The 25,404-nt window shown below is 41.2% G+C and overlaps 1 protein-coding gene across 1 annotated transcript in view; it reads right to left on the bottom strand.

Annotated features, from left to right (window-relative positions):
* The window catches only part of Nup133 (nuclear pore complex protein Nup133), a 600,491-nt gene that overhangs the window by 67,267 nt on the left and 507,820 nt on the right, over positions 1 to 25,404 (bottom strand). Inside the window, exons 19-20 of the mRNA XM_080274695.1 lie at positions 8,911 to 8,956; positions 8,690 to 8,856 (exon numbers count right to left, since the gene is read on the bottom strand). Of these exons, the coding sequence (XP_080130821.1) occupies positions 8,690 to 8,856; positions 8,911 to 8,956 (213 nt within the window). The remainder of the gene's footprint in view (positions 1 to 8,689; positions 8,857 to 8,910; positions 8,957 to 25,404) is intronic.

Raw genomic sequence — 25,404 nt, 5'->3', positions numbered from 1 at the left:
GACCGTTCAGTGAGGAGACAGACAGCCACATTCGCTCAGCTTATGGGTGAGGGTCATTACCTACACTTGGCCAGAGACGCCGGCCAGCTGCCAAACCAATTGTTTGAATTTGTAGGCCACCCAACCGGCGATGTCAGAAAGTTTATGCTCAGATACAGACAAGTGACTCCGGATACGGAAAAACTGGAGCCAGGGCCTAACATTCGGATACGGAGCATCTGGATAATCGAGTGTTTACTGTATAATTATTTTTATCACATATAGGTTCATTCACACCTAATTATCTTAAATCTGGTATAAAAACTGTGCTTAATATAACTGTTAATAAAATCAGATTTCAGAGCTAAAATGGACTAAATTTAGTGGATCTTTCCCCTTCATTTTGTCAGCATGCCTTGACAAACTTGTTTTGCATAAATATTGATTTAGAGTACAAAAAGATGTATTTGCATTGTGAATCAATATTTATACAAAACGAAAGTCTGTCATGGCAAGTTGTCGAGCTAGAGGAGAAACACTTCTGCTCACTGCAAATTTCTGCTCTGAATCCTGATTTTTTAAATAAATAGTTAAATTAAATACCAATTTATAAACAGATTTAAGATAATTAGTGTCTGTGAACCTATCTGTTGATAAAAATTATAATATTTTCCCAATAACGGTGCTGATTTGGTAAATGGCCGCTGATTCAGAATTTCGTTGCACCGGTTATATGCCACCATGTTCACTCAGTTCATGGGTTGTGCATCCATGTGAGTTCTGTTTGTTATTATGATTTTGTTGATCAACTCCATTCTTTATCCCTGTGAAAAATGGGTCCCATCTGCATCTACTGTGAGGGAGTCTATGCGGCAGAGGAAAGTGATGTCACTGAAAGGTAAAGTGAAACTGCTGTACATGGTACGTTGGGGCAGTCGTTCATGGCTGTCAGGCACCATTTTGGTGTGAACAAGAGCACGGTGTGTTATATCATTGGATGGGTGAGTACAGTACACTGTACCTGGAAAGGCTTATGCATCATCCTGTACTGTCTATTTAGGAAGTATTAATGTGCCATAAAATGCATTTACAGGTCTCATAGTGGGTATGTAGGTAACAGGAATAGCTAAAGCACTGAAATCAGTGACTTCTGCAGTAGGTTTGGGATATTCACGGAATATCCCGACTGAACTGATATGTGATGTGGTGCTGAAGAAGTAGGTGGTGAAGAAGAGGACCTAAGCACCTAGGAGGAAAATATGGATGTTGCAAAACCAAGCATTAAGGGATGCCATCTATAGTGTGATGAGCAGAGTGGTGAATGAACAGGAAGCTGTTGACAGAAGCGTTAAAGAGCAGTACACAGCTCTCAAGAGTAATCTCTTGACAGTTACTGATTCAGTGTGTGGATGGACAAGGGGACCTTCAAGAAATATGGCAACATGGTGGTGGGATCAGGATGTTGATGCTGCAGTTCAAGAGAAAAGACTTTTCTGAGAAAAGGGGGTGGTAACAGAAGGGAATACTTGGCTGCAAAGTGTAGGGCTAGGAAAAGAGGTATACAGGGTAAAATATGAGACTCAGAGACTTTTACTGGATAACCTAAATAGTGCTGAATCGAAGAATGTGGCATTTAGGGTGGCAAAACTGATAAAGAGGGAAAACAGGATTATCATTGGTGAGCAGTGTATTAAGAATGATGAAGGAAAGGTAATGGTGGACTGTGAAGATATTAATGACATCAGCTGCTGAATGAGTTTTACTGGAACAGGAAAGGATTGAAGTCAGCAGATCCAGTGTTTGGCCCTTGGTCTTAGATTGCTGCTGCCACTGTGAGCAAGGCAATATGCAGTATGCAGTAAGGGGAAGGCGGTGGGTGTGTCTGAGCTGACTGATGAAATGCTGAAGACCTGAAGAGATACAGGAGTGGGGTTAGGTACTGATCTGATATATCTGATTATATGTGAGTTCACTGTCCCAGATGATTGGCTGAAGAGTGTGACTATAACTGTGTGGGGAAGGGTGATGCCCTGGAAAGAGGAAATTACAGATGCATAAAACATTTGGATCGGGTAATGATGATAATGGAGAGTCCAAGGAGGTATAATAATGGAAAGAATGAATATTGATGAGAAGTAGTTTGGGTTTTATGTCAGGCACAGGGACCACTGATGCAATATTCACTGTTCCATAGTTTCAGTAAAAATATTTAAGAAAGAAAAGGGACCTGTACTTTGTTTTTGTTGATCTGGAGAAGGCCTTTGATACAGTCCCTACAGAGGTGGTAAAGTGCGCAATGAGAATGCTTGGGATCAAAGAGTGGATGGTTGGAGTGTGTATGACTATGTATGTTGGTGCTAGCACCCAGGTGAAAGTGAGTAAAAATCAGAGTGATGAGTTTTCTGCAAATGTTGGCATGCATACGGGGTCAGTCATTGAGCTCCTTATTGTTTATCATAGTACTTGGAGCCCTGTTGCATGACCTTAGAAACTGACTCTCATGGGAGATGTTGGATGATGATGATTTGGTGCTAACTGCAGAGAATGAAAGAGAGGTGGAGGAAAGATTTAAGAAATGGAGAGATAGAACAGGGCACAAGGGTTTGATAGTAAATGTGGATAAACCATAAGTGATATCTATGGCAGGTGGCAGTACAGTACTGTCAACGTTGTGGGAGTGTGGCCACGAGCGGTTTGCCACAAGGGTGTGGAAAGTAATTATCTCGTACAGTGTTTGAGATAAGTGGGTGGATAAGAGATAGAGTGACACAAGAGGTAGGCTATGAAATAGTGCTGATTTTGTGTGTGCGGTCAAATGGAGAGACGGAATGGGGCACAAGGGTTTGAGAGTAATTGTGGACAAATCATAAGTAATATCTATGGCTGGTGGCAGTGCTGTCAAGAGTACAGGAATTGTGGGCATGTGCAGTGTGCCACAAGGGTGTGGAAAGTAACTACTGCACCTTGTACAGTGTTTGTGATAAGTGGGTGCATAAGAGATAAGGTGACACAAGAGGAAGGCTACGAGATAATGCTGATTTCATGTGCTGGAGGCATGAAAGGACTGTCTTGCCAGGGAGTCTATTGAGTGTGTGGAAGAGTTTTGATATTTGAGGAACATGTTATGTGCTGAAGGTGGGGCTGGAGCTAGTTCTGTGGCTGGAGTACAGAGTGGTTGGAGAAAGTTCAGGGTGCTGTTGTCCCTCCTAACATTAAAAGGGCTCTCCCTCCATGTGCCATATGTTAGGAGTGTAATACACTCCATTCAGATCTCTCTCTCTCTCTCTCACTCTCTATTTAACAAGGTATGATAAGCCTTCTTGGGCACTGAATTTAAAAATGCATGAAAGGATTGATCTTGCCTGAGAATCTATTGAGTGTGTGGGGGAGCTTTGTTATTTGAGAAACATGTTACGTGCTGGAGGTGGGGCTGGAGCCAGCTCTGTGGCTGGAGTACAGAGTGACTGGAGAAATTTCAAGGTGCTGTTGTCTTTCCTAACACTGTTAAGGGATCTTTTTATGTGGCAGGTTAGGAGTGTAATGCACTCCATCCAGATCTCTCTCTCTCTCTCTCTCTCTTTTTTTTTTTTTTTTTTAAACAAAGTATGGCGAGCCTTCTTGGGCACTAAATTTAAAAATGCACTTGCTAGACACTTAGGTATTTTGAAATGATGAGGGAGATAAGTACACTTTCATACATGGCTTCACTATATAAGCAGTTGCGAGCGCATGTACTGAGTGTAGTGGGACACACTAAAGTGTGCACCTTAGAGGTAAACAAACCTTTCGAGAATCTCAAAGTCAGCTTATTAACTGGTGAAAAAGAAAGGTAATGATGCCCTACCAATAAATTTTACTTTTTCTAGGACTTCCACTGCAAAATATAAGTACAGTCAGCCCTGAACATTCATGAAGAATACATCATAAGGCCCCTCACAAGTGGCTGATGTTCGTGACAGTCTGATGCCTGACAAGGAGTGCTGTACATTAATATTATTCCACGTAGGTATTCAGTACATGAAATGCATAACACAGTAAAATACTGCACCCGTCAGTGACTTCCGATAAATATATAGTGATATCACAGACACTTCATTGCAAAGCAATGTGCAATGATCACAAGACACACACGAACTGACACTGGTGGTAGGATTTGTTTTCTTTCTTTTTTGATATTTGGTAAGTGTTAGGTGGGTGCACTCACCATCCACTCACTCAATGTAGTGCTGCTCTTGGGTGACTGTCCTTTCTTCTCCTCCTTCCTTCCTCTTCTGTCTTTCTTTCCTTCACTCTTTCCTCTTCCTTCTGTCAGCAGCTGACTCTACACTGAGTGACAGACCAAATGTTTTCCTGTACACTAGGAAACCATTTATTATGCTCGGTGGTAACTATCTATCTATTGCCAGACGCCTCAATCCCGTTTGGGGTGGCCACAAACAAATCACCTCCATGTCGCCCTGTCCCCCGCCATTTCACTGCCCTGCTCCCAACTCACACCCCCCTCTCTCGTATACCTCTCCACCCCATCCCTCCATCTCATCCTCGGCCTCCCCCTCCCTCTTCCTCCCTCCACCTCGCTCAAATACACTCTCTTCGTCAGTCTCTCACCCTCCATCCTCTCCACATGGCCAAACCACCTCAGTGTGTTCCTCATAACGCTTCCTATCACATCCACATCCACACCACAACACTCCTTTATATCCTTATTCGTCAGCCTGTCTCTCCATGTGACTCCACAGGCTCCTCTTAAATAACTCATTTCCACTGCTCTCACTCTTGACTACATTAAACATCATCATCATCATCATCATCATCATCTGGACCTCCTTTCCCACCCTAGGGCAGGGTGAGGAGTAAAAATGTCCAGACAGACCAAATTTGCCCAATCCAATGGGCCATGCTTCCATTCGCTCATCATTCAAGCCCCTGGAATCCTGGCTCTATCAGATATGCTGCAAACATTCACCATGTTCTGTAGCTTCACAAAAATGTATCCAACTGAGTCAGTCCAGACACAGACACGTTAAAATCAAAATGGGGGACCAAATCCCTGATCATGCACTTCTCCTTGCAACATTCATCCAACCACCTCGATCTCTTATCAGTTCCCTAGCTTCACCGACTTCCACACCTCTCTTCCTCACTCACTCATCCACCATATCCCTCCACCTTCTCCTTGGCCTACCTCACCTCCTCCCTCCTTCAGATTCGCTTAGATATACCTTTTTCACCACTCTATTGTTATCCATACTCTCCGCATGACCATACCATTCCAGTACACTCTCTTCGATTCAGGTGTCCACAGACTTCCTCACTTCACAACTTTCACGAATCACATTATTTTGTATCCTATCCACCCTCTGTACTCCACATACATACGTCAGCAGTCCCATCTCCACTGCTCTTACTCTTGACTTTTCATTTTCATGCCACACCATAGTCTTACATTCTTATGTTAAAGTTGGCACAAACACTCTTTCATGTAAGCCTCGAGCAGCTGCAACACTCAAGCCTCTGTTTCTTATCACGCCCTTCATTGCACCAGCTATTTTTCTTCCTTGTGTCACTCTACTTTCAACTTCTTTTGCACATTTTCCTCTCTTTTCTATCACTGTACCCAGGTATTTGAACTCTCTCACCAATTCCAGTCTTTCTCCATTCACTGTAATATCACACTGGGAGTCACCTTCTCTCTCAATAACCATCACTCTACTCTTTTTTACATTTACTTTCAAGGCATGACACTCACAGACATCAGCAAAACTCTGCACTAGCCTACCAAGTTCTTTTCCGGTACTTGCAAGCAGTACTGCACCATCAGCATACAACAAATTTGAGATATTCCATCCATCATCATTCATTACCAACATCATCCCTCTCTCCATTACTCGTGTTTTTACTTCTCTCATCACCCCATCCATATATATATTGAACAACCATGGGGACATCACACAACCCTGTCGCACGCCCACACCGATCATGAACCATTCACTTAGATGCCCATTAACCCTTACACATGAGTCACTACCATCATAAAAACCCTTGACAGCACTTAGCAGCTTACCATCTACACCGTACATGCACAAAACTTTCCACAATCCTTCTCTCTCCACTTTGTCATATGCTTTTTACAGATCCATGAATGCCATAAACACCTTATGGTCTTTCTCAAAAGCCTTCTCTGGTGTCTGTCTCACTGCAAATATTTGATCTACACATCCTCTGCCACTCCTAAATCCACCCGGTTCATCACTCACTAGGATTTCTGATATCTCTCTTACCTACTCTATATTAGTTCTTCCATATACCTTCCCTACCACGCTCAATAAACTTATGCCACTATAATTCTTGCACTCACTTCGCTCACCTTTGTTTTTGTGCAGGGGTAATGTCACAACCTTTTTCCACTCTGCAGGCACAGTTTCACTCATCCATGCCTTCTTACATATCTCCAACAAGCACTTCATTCCACTCTATCCACTACACTTAAGCATCTCTGCATACACCTCATCAATCCCAGATGCTTTCCCATTTTTCAACTGCTTCACAGCACTCTTCACTTGTGCAAGTGTCACGTTTCCTCGTACTGCATTCCTTCTCTGCACATCCCCCAAACCAATCATGTTTACAGCCGCTCTGCTCTCTCTATTCCCATTCACCAGGCTTTCAAAATATTCTTTCGATCTGGTCCTTACTTCATCCCCATGGGTTAATAATCTACCACCAACATCCTGCACACTGTCACATTTCTTTACGCTTTCATTTCTACATTCCCGCACCTCCTTCTAGAATAACTTCCTAATTTCAGAGTAGTTCGCATTCATTTTTCTTCCTAGTTCATCATTTACTTCCTTCTTTTTCCTCTTCACTAGTCTCTTTACGTGCTTCTTGCTCTCAGCATATTTAACAATCTTTCAAAATACTCTGCCCATCTCTTCCTTACTGCATTCATCACAATTAACATCCTTCCATCCTCTGCTTTTACTCGCTCTTCCTTCCCAGACTCTCCCTTTCGCACACTTTTCATCTCCTTCCAAAACATTTTCTTATTCTGTTGAAAATTCTCATCAACCACCTACCCCACATCGCATCTGCTGCCACTTTAGCATCCTGCAGAGCCCTTCTCACCCTATTCCTCTTTTCCTTATAACTCTCATATGACACCTCATCCTTCCTCTGTGGCCACACTTCATATGCACGTCTCTTCTCAGCCACAGCTATACTTACTTCCTCACACCACCATTCAGTTCCCTTTCTTACACCACACACCTCTTCCGCATGCCCCACCACAGCACTCTTAAACAACTGTCATTCCTCCTCCACACAACCATTCTCCTGATCTTTCACTGTTTTCCACTCATCTTTCATTTTCTCCTGATGCTCTATCATTTTCTCTCTTTTATACAATTCACTCACTTTCAAAACCTCCCTGCCATACCTAACTCTCCTAGCTCTCACCCATCTCTTACCTACTCTCAACTTTCCCTCCACCAGGTAGTGGTCAGAAATACCTCCACCCTCCCCTCTCAAAACTCTCACATCCAACAATCTTCCTATTACATTCCTGGACACAACCACTTAGTCCATCAATGCTCTATCAACAACCCTTCCACCCTCCTGTCTCACCTACGTATACTTATAAATATCTTTCTTCTCAAAGAAGGTATTTCCAATCACCACCTCTTGCTCAACACACATCCCTATCATTCGTTCCCCATTTTCATTTCTTCCAGGCACACCATGCATACCAACTATACCTTCAACTACTACATTTCCCACTCTAGCATTCAGATCTCCTATTATTACCACATTCACATTCGCTCCAAAGCTCTGCAGACACTCATTAACATCATTCCAGAAGGACTCCCTTTCTTCTGCATCTCTTTTGCTACCAGGCCCATATGAACTCACAAATACCCACAACTCATGTTCAAATTTCACTTTCACCCACATCAGTCTCGATGACACCAGTGGCGTACCTGAGGGGGGGGCGGGGGGGGGTTGTTTGAAACTGCCCCCTGGGCCCCAAATGGAGGGGGAGCCCCAAAAAGCGTTAAAAATTTATAAGCTTTTTTATTAATATTTAAAATATATATATTTATCATCCCGACAATCCTGGCTGAGATATTAGATAAGTTTTGAGAATGTGGGGAAATAGGTTCTTTGTGGGGCCCCCCATCCAGGAAGGGGGCCCCACAAAGAACCTAGCCCCCCGGGCCCCAAAATCTCTAGGTGTGCCCCTGGATGACACCCACTTCCATTCAATCACACACTGCTGCACTTCCGGGCTCATTAACAAGGCCACACCTCTCACCCTTCCTCTATCAACACCTGACAATCTTCCATTAACACTTCCAAACTTTGAATCACCTTTCCCTTTCATCTTTGTTTCACTCAAAGCTAACACACCCAACTTTCTTCTCGCAAACATTTTCCTAATCTCCTCCCTTTTAGTCTCAATCGTACTACATCCACGCACATTCACAGGCCCAATCTTTAGGGTATGGGGATAACTCAATCCCCCTTCCCTTTCTATGCCCTGCCTCACTGTAGGAACTAAAAAAACCGAGGAGGGGGTCCCTAGTCCCCTCAACTCATCACTCTTAGTCGCCTTTTACGATACATAGGAACTACGGTGGCAAAATTCTTCCTAACACAACCTGGCCGCAAAGTAGTAGTACCACCCTATAGTGCGGCCAGCTTTACTTACATGAATAAGCTCTGTGGGTGCGAGAACCCTCATTGTAGTGGGATCAAGAGAATGAGCAGAGAGGACTGGTTCAGGTAGCTGTTCCTGGTGCAATATCAACTCCTCCTCCAATCTGAGTGAATCGTCTTCCATTACCAGACTGCTGTTACTAGCGTCCCCTGCTCCACCTCCGCCGCCACTGCTACCTCCAATCCCTCCCTCCACCCCGCTGCCGCACCCGCTGCCACTCGACACCAACCCACACAGCTTGCTCAGACTTAGCAGTGTCTGCAAACAGTATAATCTTGGTTAATTTTACAGAATGATGGCTTAAATGAGAAAAAAAGTTGTAAAAATATTAAAGAGCTGCAAGGCAGCTGTGTGTATGTACAGAAGTAGGAATGGTACAGGCAGATCGTTTATGTAAAATGCCTTGTCAGTTTATGAGAAAAGGTTAATGTTAATGTTAGGTTAGGGTTATATGGGCAAGTTTAGAGGGAGAGGTAGCATGTATGGGAGCAGATGCCAAGTGGCACCTGATTTAACTTAACCTAATCTTAATCTAAGTTAACTTAAACTATTGTAACTGAATCTCTGCCGAAATCTACCTAACTTATCCTAACCTTAGCCAAAATCAGCCCAAACTTAACAAACACTATCTCATGACCTGACTAGCTTTTTCATGAAATGACCGAATTCATCATCTGTCTGTAACAAATATACACAAAAGGAATATTTCTTCTAAGGAATGCAAACAGCAACACATCTAATTGTCCTTAGAGGTTGTTTGTTATGGAGAAAACTATGAGTACATCTAATTCTATGAGTACAAGGTAAGAATAGCACAGCAAGAAAGCTTCTCACTCTCACATACCAAACCCTCCAGCCAAAGTTGGTGAAAAAAGTGAGAAGGACTCCCATGCAACTTAGAAATGCTGTCAAGGAAATTTTATATGAAGGGCTGAAGGATGGAACTGTGTTCTACACTCATCTGTAAGGGAAAAGTAACAATACTTTGAAAGTACTGTTCTGTTGCTCTATTAACCACAAAGTGAAAGAGTGAAAAACAACTTGTCAGCATTTTATATTATTCAGCTGGGAATGTGTTTCATTGGGAATTCAAAGATACAAACCTATCTACGCAAGTTTTAAATGTTATTACTGAACTGCAGTCCACCAGATTCCAAGACAACTTGTTCTATATGTTTAGTACCCTATTGAAGAAAATTTTTTTTGCTTCATTTGACTGGAAACTAATTTTATACAATTCGAGGGATTCATTACCTCTAGTGTAATTTCAATGGTCTACTGTGAAGCACTGACTGACTACCATATTATCAGTCTCTTTAAAAATGTTTGAATATGGAATCAGATCCCCTAACAATCTGTGTTTTAATAAAGTCAAACACCTAAACTCTTACAAACATTCCTCATAGAGTGAGTTTTACGCCACGTACCCCTTTTTTGGATAAGGGCTATGGCGTTGCCCCTGGGTAGAGGACTTTGGTTTGGAGCGTGTAGCATTTTATGACCGGATGCCCTTCCTGATGTCTACCAATGACCCTTGGATGGATTCGATTCTCCGACCCTTCGGTCAGAACGGAGCACTCTAACCCACTGAGCCACGGCTGCTACCTCATGTAGGTTGTTACTCAATTTACCGTAGGTGTCATTTTGCCTATGCTTCACTGTACTCTCACTAGCATCTCTATATCTTTTCTGTAATATGACCATATCTGAACACAATACAGACGTGGATGCACTAAGGAACTGTACAAGGTATGAATGATACTGTCTTATTTGAATTTGAATACTCTGTCTATAAACTCAACTACAGTAGTTTGTTAGTGTTATTGCTTTGGTGTAGTGAAAACTTGATTACTATTGTATTCCTCAATCTTTTTCTTGGTGCATATTTGCATGTCAAATATTATTTACAGTGTAACTACAGTTTTCATTTTACTCCCAGTCTTTAGGATTTTGAATCTGTCAATAATAAAATCTGTCTACCATGTCTGAGTCCAACTGAACAATTTATCAAAGTCCCTTTGAATCATCAGTCTTTTTTCAGGTGTATCGATCATGTTACCAATTTTCATGACATCAGTGAATCTGGATATTTTACAACAAAAATCATCATCAATATCATCAATATAAGCAGTAAACAGTATAAAACCCAAAATATAACTTGATATACTTCACTTGTAACAGTCTGCTTTCTTCATGTTAATAACAACTCTTTATTTATGTTCTATAAGTAATGTGACCAGATTTACTGGAGCTAAAAGCAGGACATTGTCACCTGTATTTATATATATATATATATATATATATATATATATATATATATGTACAGCGCTGCACCTCACCTGAGGCTGCCAACCCTAACGTCTTAGACAAACTCCGAACATACCGTATGGAACGGTGAATGGCCGACCAAAGTTGTCAGTGAGTATAACAGATTCTATAACAACAATTCGGCATTTCACTTGGTTTAGACTATGCATAATTTTACTAATTCATCACAGTTTCATAAAAGAAGGTCATCTTATATCTAATGTAATAGCAATTTTCTAAAAGCGGGACACGTAAGATCTATCTATCTATCTATTGCCAGACACCATAATCCCTTTAATTTGCTAAAAAAGCGGAACATTTTAATCGCAATTAAATAAGCGGGACAGATGTCAAAAAAGCGGGACTGTCCCGCCTAAAAGTGGGACTCTGGTCACCTTATCTATAAGTTAACTTTCAATTCACCTTTGAACATTATCACTGATACTGTAAACTTACAAAGTTGATTATGGGGAAATCTATCATGACCTTTCTGAAAACTGAGGTGGATAACATCAACTGATTCAGATTTATCATTCACGTTAATGGTCAAGGAGATTTGTAAGGAATGATGAATTGTTCCAAAATATGAGCAATGAGGCTATAATACTTTATGAAGGGAAAGAAAGAGAGAGAGAGAGAAAAAGTATGATTTTCAAAAGGTATAACAAGAAAAGATATATAATATAATAGAGAAAGCTTGGGGTTGAGGAGCTGTTGAATAAAGTAGTTATGGCTACGTATGTGGGTGCTCCCACTCAGGTGAAAATGAATGGAGATTTGAGTGATGAGTTTCCCATGAATGTTGGCATGCATCAGGGGGTCAGTCTTGAGTCTCTTATTGCTTGTCAAGGTGCTTAAAGCTCTCTCATGCGACTTCAGAAATGGACTCCCATGGGAGATTTCATATGCTGATGGCCTGGTGCTGACAGCAGAGAATGAAAAGGAAACGGAGGAAAGATCTAAGAAATGGAGAGACGGAATGGGGAACAAGGGTTTGAAAGTAAATGAGAATAAAACAAAAGTGATAATATCTAGGGATGGTAGTGATACTGTCAAAGTAAAGGGAGTGAGGCTACATACAGTTTGTCACGAGGGTGTGGGAAGTAACTCCTTCTTGTGATAAGTGGGTGCATAAGAGCTGTAGCAGTATTAGAGGTAGGCTGTGAGATAATACTGATTTCATGTGTGCATCAGTCTTAGTCATCTAATGGCAGCTCTCCATGCTGCTTGATCTCTAGCAGCCTCCCTCCTCAGTCCCTTATCCCTGAGGTAACACTCACTTACCTCTTTCCAAGTCTTTTTTGGTCTGCCTCTCACAACGCTACCCCAACATTCACACTTTTCGCTTTCAGTACCCAACTGTCATCCCCCATCTTCTCTACATGCCCAAACCATCTCAATCTATCCCTCCTCATCACAACACAAATACACTCCAGTTCCATCCTTCTTCTCAACTCTTCAATCGTAAACCTGGCCCCCCAGGCCCCAAATTCAAGGAAGCACTGAACAGCCACCTAATCAATGTCATTTCAGTACATTTGAGCCTAAGAAAATCCTCTTCCTTTACTGCCCAGATCTCATTACCATACAGTATTACACTTCTAAACCATGCCACATATAAAGATCTTATAGCACAGAGGGAGGACCCTCTCAAAGTCAGGAGAGGCATCAGCTCCACGAACTTCTTCCAACCACTCAGCACTCTAGCCAGCACATTTCATGCCTTTTTTTTTTTTTTTTAACAGAAGAAAAACAAATAAACAAAAAAAATAATCCATACACCAGATTACAGGTGTCCTCCTTTCATAAAAAATCTATAACAGATGGTCTTGAACAGCTGTATGTTGAATTTTGGGGGGAAACAACTCTGGAGAGGCAAGTTCCAAAGAGATGCAGTTCGGAGAATAAAAGATTTATAACAGGCACAAGTTCTGCAACATAGCAGTGTGACAGTCCAGTCATGAGCACTACCAGATGCCCGTGTGGCACAGGGGATGGCATGGTGTGGTGGCATGATAGATACCACTTCATCTGAGCATCTGTAAATTAATGCAAGGGAGGCAACATTTCCTCTAACCTGCAGGGGAGGTAGTTTATTTGTAATGCCAAGACTATTAATAATTGTAATAGCTTTGCTCTGAATTTTGTCTAGTTGTTTCAGTGCAACCTCTCCACATCCATTCCACAAGGTTGAGCAATATTCCAGCTAAGAGTGCGCATGACTCTTATGAACTATAACTAACTACTCATCAGTGAAGAAGCTATAAACTCTGTATAACAGTCCAAGTTTCTCTGAGGCAGGTTTAGCAAGTGATCTGACATTAGAGGTCTAGGTGAGGGCATTGTTAAGTGAAACACAGTGAGTTTCAGTACTTTTGAAGATAGGAATATTAGTAGCACTGAAAGTAATATACGAATCTGGTAATGTCTGCCTATTAGTAAACTGTATATATTTGGTTTTACTAGCATTAAAAAAGGCAAGGTTATTTTGTCCCCACTCAGTGATCCTAGACATGTCTTGATTTATGGAGATGGCTGTACTCTGTTGTGAGTGAGAGATACAGTATTAAACTTAGTGAATAGGTTTAAGTGTGAATGAACTGTGAAGTGTTGAGTCATCTGCATATGAATGGATGGGATTATTGGTGACAGATAAGAGATTATTAATATGAATTAGGAACAGGGTTGGAGCCAGAACTGATCCTTGTGGCACACCGGCGTTAATTGAATGGAAATCGGAATACATATCATCTACATTTATTCTTAGCTTTCTGACACTAAGATATTAGGAAATCAGAGGAAAATAAGACATTTGTCCACAGCAAGGGAGTTTGGATAGCAGGGAACATTGCCACACTCTATCAAAAGCTTTAGAAATATCAAAGACTACTGAATGAGTTTCTCCATGCTGGTCAATTGATTGATGGATGGTGTGGGTCAGAAGACTGAGTATATCAATGGTGGATCTTTCGTGGCAAAAACCATACTGTTTATCATTATTTAAGTTGTTTGATTCAAGATTTTTATCAATATGCTTATTCATTACAATTTCAAATTCTTTACCAAGAGAAGACGTGATAGCTATTGGTCTGTAATCAGAGGGGTCAGAAGAGCTTCCTTTCTTCAGAGTTGGGTGGATATTGGCTTGTTTCCAAGAATCAGGGAATGAAGAAATGCATATGCATAGTCTGAATAATTTAGCTAGAACAGAAGCAAGTCCTGGGGAGCACTTTTTCAAAACAATTGGAGGAATTCCATCAGCACCTGGAGCTTTGTTGGTTGGTAAATTGTCTAGGACAGATTTTATTTATCTAGTCTGTATTTTAAGTGGAGCAATTTCTGGCGAGTCAAGCTCTAGTACTGGGATGTTCTGGCTGACTTCCTCTAATGTATATTTTCTGGCAAATGTACTGGCAAGGATATTCACTTTACCACATGGGTCTGTAATGTTACTGTCTGAGGATTTTAGTGAGGGAATGGGTCATGACTTGTTAAAGTTGTCACTGAAAGAACTGAGAGTTGACCAGAATATTCTACAGGTACTGTCATTAGGATTGTTTAATAGTTTGGATGCTTGACTGTGAAGAAAGTTTGATTTAGAGAGATTCATTACTTCTTTTGCATGGTTTCTAGCAATTCTAATTGACTGAGTGATTCAGATTTTTATTATTTTAAGTATGGTAGGTGGGGGTGCTCACCAACCACTCACTCAATGTAGTGCATCTTTGGGTCTCTGCCCTTTCCTCTCTTTCTTCCTTCCTCTTCTGTTATTCTTTCCTCTTCCTTCTGCCTATGGGTGACCTTACACTCCCTCTTCTGTCTTTCTTTCCTTTATTCTTTCCTCTTCCTTCTGCCTATGGGTGACTCTACACTGAGTAACAAACCAAATGGTTTCCTGTACACCAGGAAACCATTTACTATGCTGGGTGGTAACCACATAATCAAATTATGGCGCCTGGTAGTTTAGTGGGTAACTAAGGTGCTCCAATCGAATTGAGCCTGTGTAGGTTTATATCTAAGGGGTGGTTGGGGTTTATTGCTCGTGTAATGCCACTCAGGGATGAGTGAGGCTGGTCACTCTCATCTTAAATGTCAAGACCAACTTGCCTAGCCCTGGGCTCCTACGCTCCTCATGGGGCAAAACTGGATTGGATGATGGATGGATGGATGGAAGAGTTATGTGCTAATGACTTTTGGGCTGCTGCTCTAGCACAGTTACTATCAAACCATTTTGGGAAGTCCAATCTTTCAGTGAACCATTGACTTGGTATGAACAATTCCATACCAGGTGGTATTAAGTCATTAATGCGGGACTGGGTAGAAATGATGTCGCTAGAGAAGAAAGACTGCCATGGAATGTCAGCTAGGTAATTTCTGAATCCATCCCAGTCTCCCCTATCAAAGTGCCATCAGGTCACCCTGACTGGTTCAGAACAGGGAGGTTTGGGGGGCTGACTATTGAGGCTTTGATGAGATTGTGGTTGGTGGATCCAAGTGATGACAGTACTTCTATCCTGTACTGATCTGGATTATTTGTCAGGAATAGATCCAAGAGATGAGCAATATGGTCAGGATTATCTGGTATTTTGGTTGGCTGCTTTACCAACTACATGAGATTACATGATTCTGCAGGCAGCTTGCATTCTAGACCAGAATTGTCAGTCCTGGCAGAATGTGATAACCATTCTACATTATGTACATGTTAAAATCACGGTAATTTCAGTGCTGAGGGTGAGGCTAAGGTTAGTCAACTGTGTGGATATGGAGTCAAATACACTGGGTTCTGGAGAAGCATTGGGGGTGTGACAGACTACACAGATATATTTGATAATATTTTGATAATTTAGTTTATACAGTGAATAATCAAAATAAGCTGAAGTGAAGTTCAAAACAGTGTCAACTGCAGAGTCAGAACTGATATAACAACAGGTGCCACCCTTGTTATGGAAGTTTGTGAAGAGATGGTAACCAGAACAAAATGGGGATATTTCAGTAGATGGAGAGATTTGGGATTCTGTGAGGAACAGGGCTAGAGGGGATACTGACTGAAAAAAAAAGTGAATTGAATGCAAATTGGTAGTAAAACCATGGATACTGATAAAGTAGAGGGCCAAACCTGCGCTTCTCCGCTGACATGCATGAACTGTGTTTGTAACAGTTGCTGCCGGCACAGTCGTTCGATAATGACTGGGTGGACCCTGTGCCATCAGCCATACCCTGCCGATGGTAGCAATTCGAGATACCACCTCGTTTGCTGATGTTAATGCAGTGGCCATTGCTACAGGGAAGTGGAAATAGAAGGTGTGATATCTAATGTGCATGTAGTGTTGTGCAGACAGTTGAAGGTAGAGGTATTATGAGAGTATGCTGGCCTAGTCTCTGTGTAAGTGAAAGCACTGAAAATGTTCAGCAAAGGGAGATGGTCAGGACCAGGTCCTGGTGGCTGGTGAGACTGGAGCTTCAGCTCTCCCTGTCACCAGCTTGCCATTCACACTCTCTTCCACACACTCGAGAGACTCACCAGCAAGATCAATCCTATTACACCTGACAATCTCCACATGCTCTCCCCAACACACCACACACAGAAAATCAGCATTATCTTGCAGTCTAAAATATCACTAGATTTCTTATGCACCCACATATCACAAACACTGCACAAGATGGAATTACTTCCACCACCCTTGTGGCCAGGGTTGGGGGGGGGGGGGAAATGAAAAAGCCCAACACTTTTTTTTTTTTTTTTTTTTCCCCCCCCCACAAAATAACCCCTCCAAGGCAAAGGTGGGTTATTTCAGTGTGTACCATAAAACAAATATAATAATAATGTTTATACCTAATTATGGACAGCCCAATTGAATGATAATTTAACACAATGAGAATTTTTCACAGCGAGTTGAATGACAGGGATGGTCATGTTTTGCCTTGTCTGTTACTCCTGGGCTGCCTGCTACAATCTAAAACATGTTTCAACTTGAGAGTACACCTTGTGAGTTGACAGACAGATCAGTGCACACTACTGTACACACTGGTAGAAGGACTCATTTCCTTTGTTGATACAACACAGCAGTGGGAGAAGGGCTCATTTCCTTTGTTTCTACAGCTTTCTTTGGTAATTTAACACTTACATTTCCCATTCTTCTTACAAGTGAAAAATCACTTCCATAAGTGAATGTCTATCTATCTATCTATTGCCAGACGCCTCAATCCCGTTTGGGGTGGCCACAAACAAATCGCCTCCAAGTCGCCCTGTCCCCTGCCATTTCACTGCCCTGCTCCCAACTCACACCCCCCTCTCTCATATACCTCTCCACCCCATCCCTCCAGCTCATCCTTGGCCTCCCCCTCCCTCTTCCCCCCTCCACCTCACTCACATACACTCTCTTCGTCAGTCTTTCACCCTCCATCCTCTCCACATGGCCAAACCACCTCAGTGTGTTCCTCATAACGCTTCCTATCACATCCACATCCACACCACAACGCTCCTTTATATCCTCATTCGTCAGCCTGTCTCTCCACTTGACTCCACAGGCTCCTCTTAAATAACTCATTTCCACTGCTCTCACTCTTGACTTGTGTCCTTCCAACAATGTCCAAGCTTCACTTCCGTACGTTAGAGTTGGTATCACAATACTGTCATGTAGTAACTTTTTCACTTCCATGCCCACTTCCCTGTTTCTTATCACTGCTTTCAAAGAACCAGCAACCTTTCTTCCCTGCTGTACCCTTTCAAGCACTTCACCCTCCAAACCACCATCCTTACTCATCACACTACCCAAGTACTTAAACGTACTCACATTTTCCAATTCCTCACCATCCGACCTCGCTGTATATTCACTAACTTCACCTCTCTCAAAGACCATCACTTTACTCTTCCCTACATCCACCTTTAGATTCCGTTTCTTACACACTCTCTCAAACTCATCCACCAAGCCTTGCAGCTCCCCTTCGTCTTCACTCAACAACACAGTATCATCTGCAAACAACAGTACAGGGAGTTTCCAAACACTATCCTCTCTCACCAGGGCCACTCCAACATCCACTACCCTACCTTGTACCTCTTTTATTACCCCATCCATGTACAGATTGAACAACCATGGAGACATGACACATCCCTGTTTCAACCCAACTTTCAAAGAGAAAAATTCACTTAGTTCACCATCCACACGCACTGCAGCCTTTGCACCATCGTACATCCTCTTCACAGCATTCAACAACTTCCCATCTACTCCATATATTCTTAACACTTTCCACAATCCTTGTCTATCCACCCTGACATATGCTTTCTCCAAATCCATGAAAGCCGCATACAACTTCTTTCCCTTCTCTAGAAACTTTTCCACTAAAGATCTAAGAATGAATATCTGATCTACACAACCTTTTCCCTTCCTAAAGCCTCCCTGTTCTTCTCCAACTAATTTCTCTGTTCTTTCTCTAACTCTGTCTATAAGTATCCTACCATACACTTTTCCTATTATACTAAGAAGACAGATGCCCCTATGATTACCACATTCTTTTTCCCCTTTTCCTTTGTACAAGGGAATAATTATACCTGACTTCCAATCCTCCGGGACTCTACCTTCCTCCCAGGCCAATCTGCACATCTTCCACATCCATTCTACTACTATCTCTCCCCCATGCTTCAGCATTTCACCACACACTCCATCAATTCCTGGGGCTTTCCCCGATTTAACTTTCTCCACTGCTTCCACAACTTCTATCCTACTGATTTCTTCCTGTCTTCTCACCTCCCTCCTTCTCCCAGCCATTCTCCAGCCACTTATATTCGCGTTACTTCCATCCTCTACGTTCAACAATTCCTTAAAGTGTTCTCTCCATCTGCTCACTTTTTCTCCCTTCTCCACTAGTAATCTACCATTTTTACCTTTCACTCCCCTGCTAACTTCACTTCCACCCTCTCTTACTCTTTTCACTTCTCTCCAGAACATTTTCTTACAGTCCCTCCACTTTACACTCAAATTCCTTCCAAATTCCTCATCCACTCTCTTCTTACTCTCTCTTACTAATCTTTTCACCTCTTTCTTTCCACATATAACTCTCTCTTCCGCCTCTCAACTTCTTCCACGCCCCTATTTCTCATCCATTCATTGTATGCTTTCTTCTTTTGTGCCACGGCCTGTTTCACCTCTTCAGTCCACCACGCTGTTCCTTGCACCCCCCTCCTTCTTCTCTTCCTTCCACACACCACATCACATGCTGCACATATTTCTTCTGTAAATATCTTACACACACCTTCCACGTCTCCCATCTGCTCCAATTCATATTTGCCCAATCGTTCCTCCACTTCTCTCTTATACTCTGCCTTTCTCTCATCCTCTTGTAACCTTTCCACTCTCCTTGCAACTACTCCTTCCTCTCGTCTTTCCCTTCTTCTATTCCTCCATCTTACTTGCATTCTAATTCTGGCCACCACCAAGTAGTGGTCAGAAAGTCCACTTCCCCAACCTCTATACACTCCTGCATCCTTTACACATCTTCGCATCCTTTCATCCACACACACATAATCAATCATTGCCTTCCTTTCATTCAGTTCACCACCCACCCTTCTCATCACTCGCCATGTATACCTGTGGATCATTTTATGCCTGAAGAGGGTATTGGCTATCACCAACCCCCTCCCAGCACAAATGTCCACTAACGCACTCCCATTCTCATCTATCTCAGCAGGCACACCCCACTCACCAACTATTCCATCCACCTTCACGTTCCCAACTTTACCATTCATATCACCAATCAAAAACACTCTCTCATTACTTACAAACTTTTCCATGCACACTTCCACATTTGTCCAGAACTCTTCTCTCACTCTTCTAGCATGATCTTGCGTTGGTGCATACACACACACAATCACCCACATTTGTATTCCAACTTTCAACTTTACCCACACAATCCTTGACCCAACTGATCCATACTGTCTTATGCTCCTCTTCCATCTTTTACTCACAACTATACATACACCTTCCTTTGCCCTCTCATTCTCACCTACTCCTGCACATATACCCCATCCATACTCCCATTCTCTCACACTTTCTCCTCTTCATTTTGTTTCAGTTATTCCACATACATCCACTTTCGCACCCTCAAGCACCTGGACAATCTCTCTCTCTTTCACCTCATCATTCGCTCCTCTTACATTCCATGTACTCATTACCAAGTCCTTTGTCCGGTCCTGGGTCGTCATCGTTTGGTCAGTCCTTGTCCGAGGCTTCTTGTTTGTTTTTTTAGTTAGTTGTTTTCCGGGGAGGGGCACTAACCCTCCGCCAACCCTTTTAGTCACCTTTTACGACCCTTTTAGTCGCCTTTAAGTGAATGTACACATCTTAAAAGTGATAATAGCCATAGGGTAACAAATCTAAGTCTATCAAACAGACTAATATTCAAAAGGTAGCCGTGTTAATAATAAATTTCTTTAGATGATTTGAGATTTGATAATAAACTTAAACCCGGCATAGGCCTAACCTAACCCATGTACTGATTATATAACAAATTTACCTTAATCCTTACTAAGCAAAAACCACATCTATCAAAAACAAAATTACTGGTAATCCTAAAAGGTTACAATACTAGCTAATGCTGAATATAAATTTTGCATTCACTGGATAATTGCCTGAGGAAGCTTACCTTTGATTCAAACTACAGTATTAAGATTTGTTTTCCCCAACCTTAAGCACAGTTATTCATGTTTCCATTCATTTATGGACACAATGTTGTAATTAAGGTATTAATAAGACTGGGAAAGGTAAGTGCAAAATTTCTAGTTTATTTCAGTGATCTGAAACATGCTACATACAAATGGTTGTGGTTGAAAAAAGACAAATGGATGGAGTGAACTAACAAAAGTGGAAGGCAGTAACAAAGAGATTTGTAAACACTGCAATACTGAAATTAGTGCCAAATTGAGATAATCATAACTCACTTAAACATCCATCCATCCATCATCCAGTCCTATGTTGGCCCATGAGGAGCATAGGAACCCAGGGCTAGGCAATTTGGTCTTGACATTTAAGACGACAGTGACCAACCTCACTCATCCCTGAATGGCATTACCTGAGCAATAAACCCCAACCACCCCTTGGATAAAAACCTACACAGGCTCAATCAAATTGGAGCACCTTAATTACCCACTAAACCACCAGGCGCAATAATTTGGTTATATAGTTACCACCCAGTGTAGTAAATGGTTTTCTGGTGTACAGGAAACCATTTGGCTTGTCACACAGTGAACAGTTACCCACAGGCAGAAGTAAGAGGAAAGAAGGAAGGAAAGAAAGACAGAAGAGGGAGTGTAAAGTCACCCAAAGGCAGAAGGAAAAGGAGAGAGTGAAGGAAAGAGAGACAGAAGAGGAAGTATGGAAGTGAGGAATGGGCAGACACCCAAACACAGATATATATTTCACTGGAGAGTGGAGAGTCTTCAGACTTCTGATGCAAATACTGTAACTCAATAGACGTTACAGTCAATTATATTATTTACAGATATTGTTTTTTATTATGTACAATCACTGACACATTATCTGAGTTCACATGCCATAGAATTTCAACGGTAACTGTTGCAGGTTTTTCAGAATACAGTATATATTACCATTTACATATTATCATTTGGCATGACAGTATAATTCCTAGTTAAACAGTTACCAAAGAAGGTATCTTGGTGTATAGGATTAAACACTATTAACAAGAGCATTAATGGAAATTTGATATTATGCAATACTGTTCAAGCCTATATGGAAATTATCACTGTATTTTATTGTACCATATTATGTGAAATGTGGATATTATGCTACGAAAGTAAGGATGCTAACATTATGGTTGATACAATATTAATCAAATGCTTGGCAAGGCTTATTGGTGTTTTTTTAACCAGTAAATCAGAATATGATGGGTATCTATGATTTATTATTGATATTTTATTATTTTTCTGCCCATGTATACAAAATTTAGGCTCTGCTTGTATGTGTTATAAGTTTCTATGATACTGGCTCATATTAAACTGAATTTATATGATTAAATACATTAATTTGAAGGGGGAAAAAAAAAAAAAAGTAATGTGGGTAAAATAGCATTTTTTTTTTTTTTTCTCAAGTGGGTTTTATTGAAAAAACCCAGGTGGGCAAAACCAGATCACCCACTTTGGTGCCAACCCTGCTTGTGGCAAACCACACATGACCAATCTCCCTCATCTTTGACAGTACTGCCATCAGCCTAAGATACCATCATCTTTGTTTTATCTGCATTTACTCTCAAGCCCTTGTGCCCCATGCCATTTTTCTACTTCCTAAATCTTTCATTCTCTGCAATCAACACCAAATCACTGGTATATAACCTCTTCCTCCAAAAGAGCAATAAGTAAGAATAAATGCTAATTGGTTTAGGACTCACAAGTTTACATTCACTTTTTTTCCTAATACCCATATCCATCCATCCATCCATCCATCATCCAATTCTATGCTGCCCAGTGAGGAGCATAGGAGTCTGGGGCTAGGCAAGTTGGTCCTAACATTTAAGATGAGAGGGACCAGCCTCACTCATCCCTGAGTGCCATTACATGAGCAATAAACCCCAATCACCCCTTGGATAGAAACCTTTACACGTTTAATCCGATTTGAGTGCCTTAATTACCCGCTAAACCACCAGGCTCCATAATTTGGTTACATAATTACCACCCAGCATAGTAAATGGTTTTCTGGTATATGGGAAACCATTTGGCTTGTCACCCAGTGTAGGGTCACCAATAGGCAGAAGGAAAAGGAAAGAGTGAAGGAAAGAAAGACAAGACAGGCAGAAGAGGGAGTATAAAGTCACCTGTAGGCAGAAGAGGAAAGAATGAAGGAAAGACAGTAGAGGAAGGAAGGAAGAGAGGAAAGGGCAGACACCCAAAGCAGCACTAAATCGAGTGGATGATGAACGCCTGCAACAACCACCTTTAATAACTCCTAAAAAGAAAGTGCAGGGACTGGATCAACAATGTTTACACCAATTCTACTACTGTACTCTAAATCGTGAGCCAGACAACCCTTTTCTCTTAAATTTCTCCTAACTTGCCTTGTCAGCCAGCACTGTTATCAATGTATTCTCACAATTAACCATTTCTAACCATTAACATCTGTTCTTGTGATTTAAACACTTCTCAAGAAATTTTTCATTCTTTTAAGTTAAGTTTACCCTTAAACACTGCATCACCACTTCTGCTTATTCACAGTTACTACCACAATCAAATCAAAGGTTATTTCCATTACTGGTATCTACTGAGACACTTTATAATTGAGTGTGGAATGCATATAGCATTAGTCCATTTCAGGGTTGTGTGCATGTGGAAGCCAGTCCCCACAAGGCAAGCTGTTACCATAGTAATCACTACTTAGCTACCCAGTGACCCACTGCACTGGCCACCCATATCTTCATATATAGTTTCACTCACCTGTCTGGTCACAATTATATATTAACAGCTATTTGAGGGGACTGAATGTAGTAGGACATTTTTATTATGCTAAAACAAAAACAGTAATGCATGAAACAGGCAAAACTGTTGAAAAAAATGTCCTGTGATGGTCCGTGCAGAAGTTGTGTGACACATATGGTACTGGTTCTCCAACTGTCTAAGATCAAATGCTCCAATGGGATAAAAAAAAAAAATACTGAAATTCTATGCAAACTGATTCAAAGAAGCAAATGAACATTAGAAAAACTATTAAAGATAGTATGAGTGCTGACAATGATTGAGTGATGATGGAATAGTTTTGACAGCATCAGATGAAGTGGACTTGTCAAGTAGCGTGATAATGAACCAGGCTCAGTTGTCCCATAAAGAACTTAAATTAGAACATGAGTGTGATCACAATGAAGGATAATGGGTCAGAGGTGTATTGGTGAATCATTATACATGACCTCCACTGGTCCCTACTGAATTATTTGTGACATATGTGGCCCCGGTTAGTGTGGCAAAATGGTTTATCACACTATAATGGTCTTGTTCCTGTATAGTGTGATGTCAGGGATAAGGGATTGAACAGAGAAGCTGCTAAAGACTGAGCAGTGTGGAGAGCTGCCACTAGGTGACCAAGGCCGATGCATGCAAACATGCTGGAGCTTTTATAAATGAAACAACTGAACAAGAGAAAAACGAACAGCTCCTGGTTCCTTGAAGTGCACGGATCATCTTCAATTTGTTAATCACACTTGGATATGCCAACAAAGTATTAACAATTCAACAAGAAACCACAGTGTGAAGCAATGTTAAAAGGAAATGTTTATTCATGTACTGTTTCACAGAATACAGGTTTCTGATGTGCAGGTTGCAGCTTCTTATATTCTGATTAATGTGTTCCTTGTAATTTCATTCGGAGTGAAAATATACACCCATCTTTCAAACAGAACGCATGTCCCTGTTTTATTACAAAGTCAGGTTCATTATGTAAGTAACTTCATTTGTTAGATACAATAGATTAATACACCCAAAATGTTCATATACATGTATCCCTCGATATACAATACCCCTAGATGCGATACCTCGGCTTAACGATGGGGGGTAGAAATACCACCATACCCCGCCTAACGATGGCCAAATCCAGGTTTAATGATGGGTTTTCATTATTTTTTTTCCAGATTTTGATGATATCTGAGACTAAAATTGTGTGTTTAGGTTAACTTATAAACTGATTTTTAACTTAATGTGTTTTAGCCACAGACAGGGTGAACATTGTTATTCTGGGGTACAGTTTACTAAGCTTGATTCTTTCCAGACTTATATTTGACGATTTTCAGATTGTATTTGTTGGTTTTAGACAGTTATTGACAGGTGTTAGGCATAGGTTACCTTCTTTTACAGTTGCTAGGCCATTTAGATTGGCTTTAAACTTGATTTTGGACTCATTTGGGTGAGTTCCGGACTTGCTTGGGAGGAAAACCCAAGGCTGAAAAACGCATCCCACTACTTTACATGTTAAATCTACCCCGAATATATGATACCACGCCTAATGATGGGTTTTTACCTAACCAACTGTATTGTTAAACTGGGGTATACCTGTATTACATTCTAAATCTCCTGTGTATTCAATGTGGTACTGTGCAATTTGATATTGTATACTGTAAATACATCTGTCTAGCTATATACCTAGGCTGCTTCTCCCAAGGAAAGGGAGGTACATACATACAAAACATATATCATTAGACATTTTAAATCATAATAAATCACAGTACAATAAGACAGTAAAATCAAGTAGGTAAATGATAACTTGGTTGTGCAAAGCTTACATAATGCCAGATAAAGCAAAACTACAGCCAAGGGTCAGTTAGTTGGCAGCATCTGATATACGAGGTCTGTTCTGAAAATATCCGACCTTATTTTTTTCTCACCAACCAGTTCGGGGATAGGAGCAGGTTCC

The sequence above is a fragment of the Coenobita brevimanus genome, chromosome 59 (assembly GCF_032717465.1).
Source record: "Coenobita brevimanus isolate Jiangsu-jjx chromosome 59, ASM3271746v2, whole genome shotgun sequence".
NCBI lineage: Eukaryota > Metazoa > Arthropoda > Malacostraca > Decapoda > Coenobitidae > Coenobita > Coenobita brevimanus.
The sequence above is the reverse complement of the archived record's forward strand: the minus strand, read 5'-3'. Positions and strand labels throughout refer to the sequence as shown.